At 35.3% G+C, this 13119-nt stretch overlaps 1 protein-coding gene across 2 annotated transcripts in view; it reads right to left on the minus strand.

Annotated features, from left to right (window-relative positions):
• LOC144447928 (serine/threonine-protein kinase 38-like) overlaps positions 1-12539 on the minus strand; it is a 33111-nt gene extending 20572 nt beyond the window's left edge. The window contains exons 1-2 of one of the 2 annotated variants that reach the window (XM_078138029.1): positions 12404-12539; positions 7551-7737 (exon numbers count right to left, since the gene is read on the minus strand). In XM_078138029.1, the coding sequence (XP_077994155.1) occupies positions 7551-7675 (125 nt within the window). In that variant the 5' untranslated portion in view covers positions 7676-7737; positions 12404-12539. Of the gene's footprint in view, positions 1-7550; positions 7738-11818; positions 11932-12403 lie in introns of those variants that run through there. The other variant, XM_078138030.1, reaches the window with a different exon arrangement.
• Positions 12540-13119: the final 580 nt, after the last annotated feature.

Below are 13119 nucleotides of genomic sequence, written 5' to 3' on the forward strand. Positions count from 1 at the left end.
ACATGGGAGGCAACAACACAAGTCATGTGCCTACACCACATGGGAGGCAACAACACAAGTCATGTGCCTACACCACATGGGAGGCAACAACACAAGTCATGTGCCTACACCACATGGGAGGCAACAACACAAGTCATGTGCCTACACCACAAAGAAACATAATAACAGAAGACTGCCTACATCACAGGGGAGGCAACAACACAAGTCATGTGCCTACACCACAAAGAAACATGACAACAGAAGACTGCCTACATCACAGGGGAGAAAACAACAGAGGTCATGTGACTACATCACAGGGGAGGCAACAACACAAGTCATGTGCCTACACCACAAAGAAATATGACAGAAGACATGTGCCTACATCAAAGGGGAGGTACATTTCATACAGGACTGTGAAATAAAATGGTGCATAACTGACTCATAAAATGAGACCTTCTAGAAGAGTTAACAATACTCTGGTTTTACTATTGTACTGTGGTGCTATAAATTACTGAGTGATTTAGGTGTAAGATCTATTGTGTGTGTGAATGACTGGATAGTACAAGAATCTCAGTTTATTGCTACCACTGACCATTAACCTAACTACCAATAACCTTTTAGTTTATCTCCTTCACAACGACGTTTTACGATGTCAACACTTACATTGATATCATATAATTCATTGAGTGACAATGTCCTGTGATTCTTGTAACACTGTATATTGTTTTTCATCTGCATGCACACACTGTACACACATACATTGTATATCACTTGAGTAATACATTGAGGTTCGAATACAGACAGCATTGAAGCTATGTACATGTACATGTATGCTAGTTAGACTATGAGATGACATCAGTACATGTATGCTAGTTAGACCCTGAGATGACATCACTACATGTATGCTAGTTAGACCCTGAGATGACATCACTACATGTATGCTAATTAGACCCTGAGATGACATCACTATATGTATGCTAGTTAGACTATGAGATGACATCACTACATGTATGCTAGTTAGACCCTGAGATGACATCACTACATGTATGCTAGTTAGACTATGAAATGACATCACTACATGTATGCTAGTTAGACTATGAGATGACATCAGTACATGTATGCTAGTTAGACTATGAAATGACATCACTACATGTATGCTAGTTAGACTATGAAATGACATCACTACATGTATGCTAGTTAGACTATGAGATGACATCAGTACATGTATGCTAGTTAGACTATGAAATGACATCACTACATGTATCAGTGTTTTATTTAAGGGCGGTAAGTAGGTAAAATCTACCGGGGTTCCCACATCATTTTACCAGGGTTCCCCACCTAAACTATGATACATTGCATGGGAAGCACTACCAGTTTTACCTCTTTCCCCCTTTCTGTTACCGGGGTTCCCAAACCTTAGCAAAAACACTGTGTATGCTAGTTAGACCCTGAGATGACATCACTACATGTATGCTAGTTAGACTCTGAGATGACATCACTACATGTATGCTAGTTAGACCCCAAGACCCTAACCCTCAGTTAGTTACTGAGTAACTCTAAAATAAACTAATGTATTACTAGTACATTTTATATTGACATTACATGATGAGTTAGACAGCATAGTTGATGAAACAAGGTAACCAGACTAGATATGACAATTTTTATCATTTTTTATTACCTAACCGTGTTTACATGTATCAATGTATAGGTTCTTTATGACACCTACAATGTAATTCCATACATCATACACTTGTGCTTCCAACTACTCAGTCAAATATTTATTGCCATATGCCTGTATTATACCTTAGTAGCCCACATTGTACTATCTGTAGTCTTGAAGGACTAACACTACTACATGTACACTAGTATTTCAGCTATCCTAACTGACATTTTTTTTTTTTTTAATTTTTGCTTCTCCGAAAAGTCAACTAATCAAAGGGTCAGATAGGATAGTTGAAATAGTGTAGTAGTAGTAGTAGTAGTAGTAGTAGTAGTAGTAGTAGTAGTAGTAGTAGTAGTAGTGGTAGTAGTAGTAGTAGTAGTAGTGTTTAGTCCTTCAAGACTACAGGTACATGTACATGTAGGCTAATACCTCACACAAGCCAACTAAAAATATGCATTCAAACAAAAATTATGGGATTGATACCTGCTGCTTGTTTTATGTTATGACTTCAGATGTTATACAGGACTAAAATGAGCCCAGAAAATTCAAACATTTTCATTTTTCTATTTTGCATAAATTATGTTTGCATGTAGGTAAAATTATATTAATCCTCAAAATATTTCTTTATTCCTCTGTTAAATAAAAGTGACCTGACCTGGAGTTTTTTTTTTTTTTTGTTTTTTATTATTTATTTATTTATTACTCTTCATCACAGGCAAAATGTGATTTACACAATAATGAAAAAATATTAACAATGTAACTAGACAAGACAAAAAAAAATGTTGCTTGTCTCTGACTTGACTTACTCACTCGTACTCACTCACTCACTTACTTACTAACTAGGTCACTCATATTCCTTTCCTTGATGGAGACATATGTTAGTAATTATAAGATCTACTTGTTCACCAATAGCAAGGAAGTATAACACCATTAATCTTTTCTCTCTGAAAATGATATGTATATTAAATTAATTTTATTTGATCCTATTGAGGAAATTCTTGACTACAATTCAACATGCATGCATATATATATGTATACTAGGAAGTGAAAGTACATTTGTAATTCAGCATTGCAATTCTGGAAATGACAAAATGGTGTACATCCATGTTTCCAGGAACTATCAGATAAAAACAAGGCAACTAGAAAAATCCTCCACATGACATTTATAGTACGGTAACACAGTATTTTTTTGTAAGATTTGACAGGTTTCCATTTCAATGTATAAATGTAGTGGCTGGTACATGTCCACAGAGAGCTATGTTTGACCACATACTGGGTATTTTCTATGGTTTATGGCCATTATAAAATGTCAGGAATGAAATGAAACATACCCAGACTTAGAATGAAATGAAACAAACCCAGACTTAGAATGAAATAAAACATACCCAGACTTAGAATGAAATAGAACATACCCAGACTTAGCATGAAATAGAACATACCCAGACTTAGAATGAAATGAAACATACCCAGACTTAATTATACATGTAACTATGATACTGTTGAATTTGTACAATATATTGACCAATTCCCTACAACTTGTATAATTTCAAAAAATCCAGACTACAGTGCCTTTATAAAATGAATGAGAATATATCTCTTTACAAGTGTAAATTTCTACTAACAGAGTCAAAATATTCTTTGGAAGCAAATCACAAATTTTTGCCGACATCTCAGTATCATCATTTCATTGATGTCTCGTCAATATCATCATTTCATTGATGTCTCGTCAATATCATCATTTCATTGATGTCTCGTCAATATCATCATTTCATCAACATCTCGTCAATATCAACATTTCAACGACATCTCTTCAATATCATTATTTCACCAACGTATCGTCAATATCATTATTTCACCAACATCTCGTCAATATCATCATTTCATTGATGTCTCGTCAATATCATTATTTCACCAACGTCTCGTCAATATCATCATTTCACCAACGTCTCCTCAATATCACCATTTCACCAACGTCTCCTCAATATCATCATTTCACCAACGTCTCGTCAATATCACCATTTCACCAACGTCTCCTCAATATCATCATTTCACCAACGTCTCCTCAATATCATCATTTCACCAACATCTCGTCAATATCATTATTTCACCGACGTCTTGTCAATGTCTCGTCAATATCATCAGGGGTGTACTACAATGGTTATTTGTTTTAGTCTTACTTTGAGTAGAAATTTTGATGTATTAAACTATGAACCCAGAGTCCATGAAAATTCATACTCATAATACATGTATATCAGTCTTGGTGCATGGTGTGTGTTAATGAATGCGTCTCTTGGTGCAGACAATATATCTGTTTTGAATATGTACAATATTGTCATTATGGCATTTATTTGAATTATTTGTCTCTGTATTAGTGTGTAGCTACAATTCAAAAATGACCAATCATGAGATAAATGAAGTAAAACTTTGATGTACTGATGAAGCTAAACAGTCCAATGACCTTTGTGTGCATGTCATGACCTTTGACCTCACAATGCTATTCAACATTTGCACAATGCTACAAATTTCATCCTCCTGGCTATAATCCAGCATTTAGGTTAGTACTGTCCTTGTCCGATTGTGAACTAAATCTAAATCAATGGGTCTATTATGTGTACGGTTTTCTATTTCTTAGAAATGTTCACTTCATGTTACTAGATCTGAACAGATCTGAACAGCAGGATACAGAATGATAACATCTGTGAATTGGTTTCACTTGGGCTCATGACATTTCATGCAAAATTTTAATAAAACTCTTCTACCAACAGAACACACAATACATTGAACAAACATTTATTGATATAACTACGACATGTATGTTTGGTACATGTGGTCAGATTTTGCCAAGTGAACTCTACATGTATGTATGTATGTATGTATGTATGTATGTATGTATGTATGTATGTATGTATGTATGTACGTACGTACGTACGTACGTATGTATGTACACTGTACACTGTATCATGAACTAACATAAAAAATACATATCATGCATATAATGCATACAACATGTACATGTATATTGTATCAAAAGACTACATTGTGTATTTTGAATAGATCGAGTTAAAACAAATTTTCCTTAAAGCAAAGCACACATTTCCACTGACATCTTGTTAGCATCACCAGAGATGTACTACAATGGACTGGGATTTGCTTCCTAGAAAATATCTGAACTCCAGGAGTATAAATTTTCCTTTGATAGTATGAAGCGATAGTCCATGAACATTCAGTTGTGGTATATACATTGACAAGATTCATTATGTTAATACATAGACCTCGTGGAGGGTTTATGGATAACACTGTCTTCTATGAGCTAAAGCCTGACACTACCAAAAGTGTTGGAAATCTATCACGTACAATGTACCCATTTTGTATAGAATTAGAAAAGTCACGATTGTGTGCCCTCAGAAACTCATGCCACATAATTCATAAGGTTCACTAAATATGTCATTGATTCTGTCATCACAGCTGTAGTAAACAGTATTTGTTCTGTCATCACAGAAGTAGATTATTTATGTTTTCCGTGATATACTGAATGGTGTGACTTGTAGTAACAGTCTTAAGATTAAAATGTCATTTATTGAATAACACATCATCTTCTACTTAAAAATTTGGTTGCAATCTTTGAAATTTTGATAGACTTTGGTGTTTTATCAAGCGTAACTTATAAAATGTACATTATGTATGCTAAAATGGTCTTGAATTGACAATGTATACAAGTACATGCAGTAACTCACTCATGTTTGTTTTAAGCACAAGATGATATTACAGAAAGTGGTCATGTATCATTTACATATAACATTTATTTATTTCTATAGCGCCCTTTCTATTATTACCATCAACCTCCAGAACTAACTTCAAAATCAGTCAAGGTCATCGACAGGGAACAAAACATGGATAAAAGAAGACTATTGGATGCCATGTACATCAAAGTCAACAATCCATCACTTAATGCCGATGTAGGAAAATATGACATTCCACCAATCTACAGTGACATCATTACAGAAGGTGGACAGTTGATGTACATAACTGACAAGTACTTTCACACCTGAATTTACAGCTAACCTTTTCACACCTCTGGTTAATTACTCAACACCTCCAGCAAATTTGGATCATTCTGTCAGATCATAGACCCTCCTGGTGGAGGGTCTATGGTCAGATCCAGTTAGATACTGAAGAAGGACAAATGACTTGTTCAAAACATGTCTGTTTCCCAATCAAAAGTGGAAGACAAGAACTTGTGTGTATGAATCATAGTGTTTCCATGATGAACATACATAGGTTATGTGATGATTTATTTTGTTATTGATGATGTATCATACATGATACCATACTATCTATAAATGACAAATAATATTCCATATAAAGATCTACATGTAACTGCTATAACTCAAGTCTTGATTTTGTTTGTTATAATTGTTATCTTTTTTAAAACTCTATTTAATGTTTCTTATTTCCTGTAGAGGTTTGCAAGCTCTACCTAATGTCTTTATATTAACGAGTACAATGTATAAATTAGTTTTATCCTATCATGCCATAAAAACACTATAAAATAATCACTACACATGTATGTACATGTATGTGTTCTTGTTCTGAACATTACAATGTATGGATGTACCATTATTTTCTGGTCTGGGTATACACTGATGTATACTGTATGTTGCAAACTACTATGATATGACTCACACGTACCAACATGTACCAGGTACATTGGCGACCTAAAGTGTACGGTTTCTTTGTTATTGACAAACTGGGATTGCATGAATTTCATAGAATATATATATTAATATTTATAATGTACAATGTCTATTGGATGATAAATGTATATTAATTAGTATGTAAACGATACCGTGAAATGAAATTTACATTGTACTTATAATAAATTCACTTCCAAATGAAATATGATACATTTTTATCATAGTGTGTGTGTGTGTGTGTGTCAAGCTTTGTAACTGTATGTATATGTGTGTACGTTTGTTCACATGTGTATGTCAAGCTCTGTGTGTGTGTACATAATGTATGTGAGTGTATGTAAGTATGTATGTATATATGTATGTATGTATGTATGTATGTAGGTAGATAGGTATGTATGTATGTATGTGTATGTATGTATGAATGTGTATGTGTGTACATGTGTGTCTATGGGTGGGTGGGTGGGTGGGTGGGTGTGGGTGTGTGTGTGTGTGTGTGTGTGTGTGTGTGTGTGTGTGTGTGTGCATAGTAGAATACCTGTACAGATTGTAAGTACAATGTACATGTAGTGATGTATGGTATGAAACGAGTCACTGAACCCAAGCCAAACACTATAATTTAATCATTGACATAATGTACATGTACTGAGATATAATATGATGGAATACAAGTAATTTGTATGCACAATGAACATCCATTATAGTCATTAGACTGTTTAGGTCCAAGCTCTATTTTCTATCCTTTTCAATACTTTCACCTTTTTAAAATAATATTCTATACATGTCCAATATTGATGACTTCAAATTACTGGTTTTATCTGAATATTGCTGATTAGCTATTTTGTGTATAGGATATTTTAGGTGTAGATTTACATGTAATTGATACTACTAACTGGTAGGCAGTGGTAGGCAGTGGTACATGTACATTGTACAGTACAAGCCATTCATCAAGGTTTATCACACAGAGATGGCTTCACTATGGCAATATCAACTTGTGAGTTAGTGTTTGTAAATTACAGGTGAAGAACATCTGGTTTATCACAGAAAAGGATTTAGAGACCTGGAAAGTATCAATTTATGAGGTAATGTGGAATAGCATGAGGGGGTTAGTTTGAATATAGTAAAGAGATAACATTGTTATCTTAGTGAGGCATTTGTTCTTGGTACCTGGGAATAAATTCTATCACAGTACATTGATCATTAATTTTTACTCTACCTACCTGTTTTGTCTTTCTTCATTTTGAAATATAAGATTGGTATAGAAATTTTCTAATGTTACTTTAGCCTTTGTCACTTTATCCGATGTGTGTTGACTTATTCGCTGTTCTGTAGCGGGTACAGACATTGCGACAGTGCGGAATCTCCGGAGTTTGGCGGAGCATCAACTGTAAATACAGGTATAACGGTCTGAAAGAGGAAACGTGTAATCATAGAGGTTAATGGTGACGTGTGTTGGGGTCAGGGGTCAGACGTTCATTCACATAACATAATGTATTGGACCATACATCTTGGCTATTAGCCAATTTATCACCTTCCAATTCATATCAGGTATTGAAAAGGGTCACACAAAACTGTAAACACACTCTATGCAGGGACTCAGTGTGTAAAGTCTATTACACTAGAGTGCTTTCTTTGAGAACCTCTATAATGGCAGAATCTAACCAGTTTTGTAAACATACCTGTAATATATTATATAAATATTGATGGTCCATAAAAACAAATTTCAGTTTTCACGCCATGACATTACACAACAGGTACAAAATATATACTGTGCCATGTGTTATTTCATGTAAACATAAGTTGTTATAAATACATGAACTACATGTACAACTTACATGTACTAATAGTGAGTAGGAGTGTTAGTCCAGTGTTAGCAATCTACTAGCCTGGTGTTACATGCTTTCAGCAACATATACAGGTGAGGTGTTAGCCTGGGGGTGTTAGTGCTAGTCCAGTGTTAGCACTGTACAGTGTACTAGCCTAGTGTTACATGCTTTCAAGTTTCAGCAACATATAGAGGGGAGGTGTTAGCCCGGGGGATGTTAGTGCTAGTCCAGTGTTAGCCATCTACTAGCCTGGTGTTACATGCTTTCAGCAACATATACAGGTGAGGTGTTCGCCCGGGGTGTTGGTGCTAGTCCAGTGTTAGCAAGCTACTAGCCTGGTGTTACATGCTTTCAGCAACATATAAAGGTGAGGTGTTCGCCCGGGGTGTTAGTGCTAGTCCAGTGTTAGCACTGTACTACCCTGGTGTTACATGCTTTCAGCAACATATAAAGGTGAGGTGTTAGACCAGGGGTGTTAGTGCTAGTCCAGTGTTAGCACTGCACAGTGTACTAGCCTAGTGTTACATGCTTTCAAGTTTCAGCAACATACATGTGTATACAGGTGAGGTGTTAGTGCTAGTCCAGTGTTAGCACTGCACAGTGTACTAGCCTAGTGTTACATGCTTTCAAGTTTCAGCAACATACATGTGTATACAGGTGAGGTGTTAGTGCTAGTCCAGTGTTAGCACTGCACAGTGTACTAGCCTAGTGTTACATGCTTTCAAGTTTCAGCAACATACATGTGTATACAGGTGAGGTGTTAGCCCGGGGTGTTAGTACTAGTGCAGTGTTAGCACTGTACTAGCCTGGTGTTAACACATTAACCCCTTTACTTTTTAGCAACACTTATGAGTGAGGTATTAGTCCAGGGGTGTGTTAGCACTGCCCTATTTATGAGTCTTGAGTGCCTATACCCATAAAGTGTAAAACAGCTCTCATCAATATTCAGTGTGCAACTTGAATACGAGTACACTATTTCTGCTGACTCCCATGATGCAATAGCCCACAGCAAAGACACCCTATAAAGGCACAAGATCAACTTGATGTTTTTTCTGAAATCGCAAGTAATTGCAGATGATGTAAAATTATGAAATGACTCTCCAGAATCTAGTTTATGAAAATGTCTTTATTTCCTGGATTGGTATTCCCCACAGAACTGGTGTAGACATTATCCCTTCCAGTTAATGCTGGTGTTCTTGCCAATACAGTGTTAGTACTAAGCTAGTCTGGTGTTAACATAGAGCCTGTATAGGCATTAACCTTCTAGGTGTTAACACATACTAATTAGTAATTATGAGATGTTAGCACTGAGCTAGCCTTACATGTATGCTAGCATGATGCTTGTCTAGTTACAAGAGGTTTGTGGGATTTACTGTACTAGTATTTCCAGATAAACAACACAGGAACTACACACTTGAAGATGAGATGTCAGCAAATCCATATGCATTAGTATTATAGCTTATATTTCTAATGCACAGATACCTCTGTTGGCATGGTTACAAGTGTTTACTGTTTGACAGGAGGTACATTCCTCTTTCATTTCCTATCTCCAGGAAGATACTGTACAAACAAATATACAAACAAACAAACATACACATGTACAATGTACCTACGTCATGTTACATGTACAAATGTAGTTTGCATCATACTCATTATAGTTGACCATTTCCTCTTACAAGGACTGTATTCACATTTTATACATGTACATGTGGCACATAAACAATGATTTCCCCAATCTTAGTTACATTTTGATAGTTTGCACACAACTTATAAGATGGTCCTGCCTTTTAGACATACTTGAAATGCAAGCACACAACTTGTAAGATGGTGCCGAGACTACTATAATTTATAAATAATATGTTTTATACATTGTATCTTCTCTATTCAAAGGCAAATCAATAAATATTATGATTATGATTAATATATAATATTATTTAAATAAGTATGAGTGTGAAATAGATGGGGAATATTTTCTTACAGTAAACTCACCTTTTTTATGCCTCTAAATCTAAATATATAAGTGAAAATCTCACCTATTATACGGTCAATGGTAATCTTTATTTGTCATTACCATTAAGGCTTACTGGATGTAAGTATAGACCACATCCCTAGGGGACCACATTAAATACATGTAGATCCAGGTTAGATCATGCAGGGTTAGCACTTAGTGCACTGTACTACTAAGTTGATTTTGGTCGTGTCATAGACTTTACAGATTGCCAGATTGGCAAATAATTTATAAGTTTTACCAGCGATTTCAACCTTTTATGTGCTCAAAATTTTAAAATCTAATCAGCTAAATCTGAAGTGGTCGGCCCTTCCCCATGGATGTGGAACATGTTAATTAATGAAATCCAGGTTATAATACCTACATTGTCCTAAAGCATGACTAATTTAAATGGGTAGAGTTCAGATCTGTACATTTCTCTACTGCAGTGCTTTATAGTGTTTTATAACTACTTGCAGAGTCAATACCTATACATACATACATACATACATACATACATACATACATACATACATACATACATACATACATACATACATACATACATACATACATACATACATACATACATACATACATACATACATACATACATACATACATACATACATACATACATACATACATACATACATACATACATACATACATACATACATACATACATACATACATACATACATACATACATACATACATACATACATACATACATACATACATACATACATACATACATACATACATACATACATACATACAATTACATATTATGACATGGTTAGTACATTTATGTTTCCTTACTGTCCTGGGAGCAATATCAGGGTGGACCCCAAAATTATGATATATCATCAAATTGTTAATTTAGTTTGACTAAATACAACACTATAGCTCTCCTGGTTACTAATGATTATAATTATATGTTTCAGCAAATAGAACAATATTATGTAATGCCTGATACCAACACAAGTATGAACCAATAACAATAACTGAAAGATGCATAGCACTGGACTAGGCCAAGTTTGGTTGAAAATCACAATTAACGTGTGAAAACAGTTGTCTGATAGAAGTATAGAAAAAGTTGGTCCTGAACAAAAGAATGATTCTATGCAATCCTTATGACTTCACTGGATCCCAGGAGTATACTATATACTAAAGTGACAACATGGGATTGAAATCTAGTCTTTACTATCACAACTGATGTGTGTAAAAGAACTGGTTAATTTGGTAGACTTTGATTACAAAGCACTCCTTGTCTAAGTGAGATTGTTACACACTGCCTTGCACTACAGGGCATTATCTACAATAGTATCATTCTCCCTTTGGCTTCATTGTACCTCAAAGGCCTATGGTGAAACTAATTACCAGACTCTGCCAGACAAACACAGTGTAAGACAATAACAAGAAGGACTATTGGGGTTCCCCGAAAATTAATCTGTGGTATAAAGTTTATGATACACAATATTGAATATATGTACTACTGAAATACACAGGCTTCTGATTATCTGCCAGTATTTGGATATTATAAGAGATTGGTACTGTTACTGGGGTAAACAACACTGTTATTACTTCCGGGATAATAGATGACATGACACCAGTGGTGGTGTGACAGACGCAATAAACATAACAATAGGTTTCAACAATAGATATTTACCCGTCTTTTGTTAGTCCGTACCATGCAGCTGCGATACTGATATAGATCGATGTATGACATTTAACAACTGAGTTTTCGTCTGGGTTTTTAAAAAAATATCATCGAAGTATGTGTGGCATTTCGACAGGAAAAAGACTCGACGAAATCGAGTACTACAAAAGCTGACCGGAAACAACTGTACCGGCGCAGTTCACGGTTTGCGAAATTATGGCAAAGGGCACGCGATATAAACACCGGTGATTACTTTAAGTGTTTGGCATATTTTGATCCAAGTAACATCCAAGTGGAGTTAAAAATAGACGTTCAAGGTGGCAAGGAAATACCATGTCAAAATTTTGACGGAATATAATTCTGTCAGCGCCGCATATAGCTTGGTGCAGTCGACGTAATGTATGTCCCCGAAGGAACACTGTACGAACAGACGTTTCAACACACACACGTACACACACACATACACACACGACTGTTGCTTTAAAATTCAATACGTGTACTGAACTTCATCGTGTTTCGAAACACGATCAGCTTCGGAAAGACTCAGGGTTTAGGATTTTAAAACCACTGTGTAATATATGTCAAAAAACTTACCTTTATTTTAAAATTGAAAGTCCACCAACTTTGCACAGTCACGTTTAGTTCGCCAGGTGCTGGCAGGCTAGGTAAAATGTCAACATGAGAACTACCCGCGTTTACTGCAGCACCTCAACCGAACCACTCAGTCAGTCGTCCGGATTAAGCAGTGATAAAATAGTTCCACTGTAAACTGTGCCAAAACACATAGAATCACTTTGCGGATGATTTCAACAAATGTTTTAGAAACATGTTTTACTACAGTAAATTTCATTCGTTTCTGGTATGTCTAGCTTTGGGAAAACGAAAATAAAATGAAAACTGCGCATTAATATATTTTCAAGGAGCCACTTAAAAGGACGACCTCTACGACAAGATTGTAAAATCATTCGTCTAAATGTGTCACCTTATCATAATGTTGAATGTTATTCTGACAAAGCGGTGACACTTTATGAGATAATCAAATCATCAGTGCGCATTCTCATGTATTACTTGATTTCATTTGTAAATGTTATACCCTGCGAATTAAATCAAGTATTTCCTCAAGCATCATAAATATTTGTGCAATTATCATGACTTATTAGCTCACTAGTGTGACAGTGCTTCTACCCCCGTGATGCAACCAACATATACAAAAGAAAGGAATTCGAAATTGCCAATACTGAAACTTTATTCAGACATTATATTTTACAAGTGTCATGCATTATGATATTATTTTATGAGAGCTAATTAAC

The sequence above is a fragment of the Glandiceps talaboti genome, chromosome 17 (genome assembly GCF_964340395.1).
Source record: "Glandiceps talaboti chromosome 17, keGlaTala1.1, whole genome shotgun sequence".
NCBI lineage: Eukaryota > Metazoa > Hemichordata > Enteropneusta > Spengelidae > Glandiceps > Glandiceps talaboti.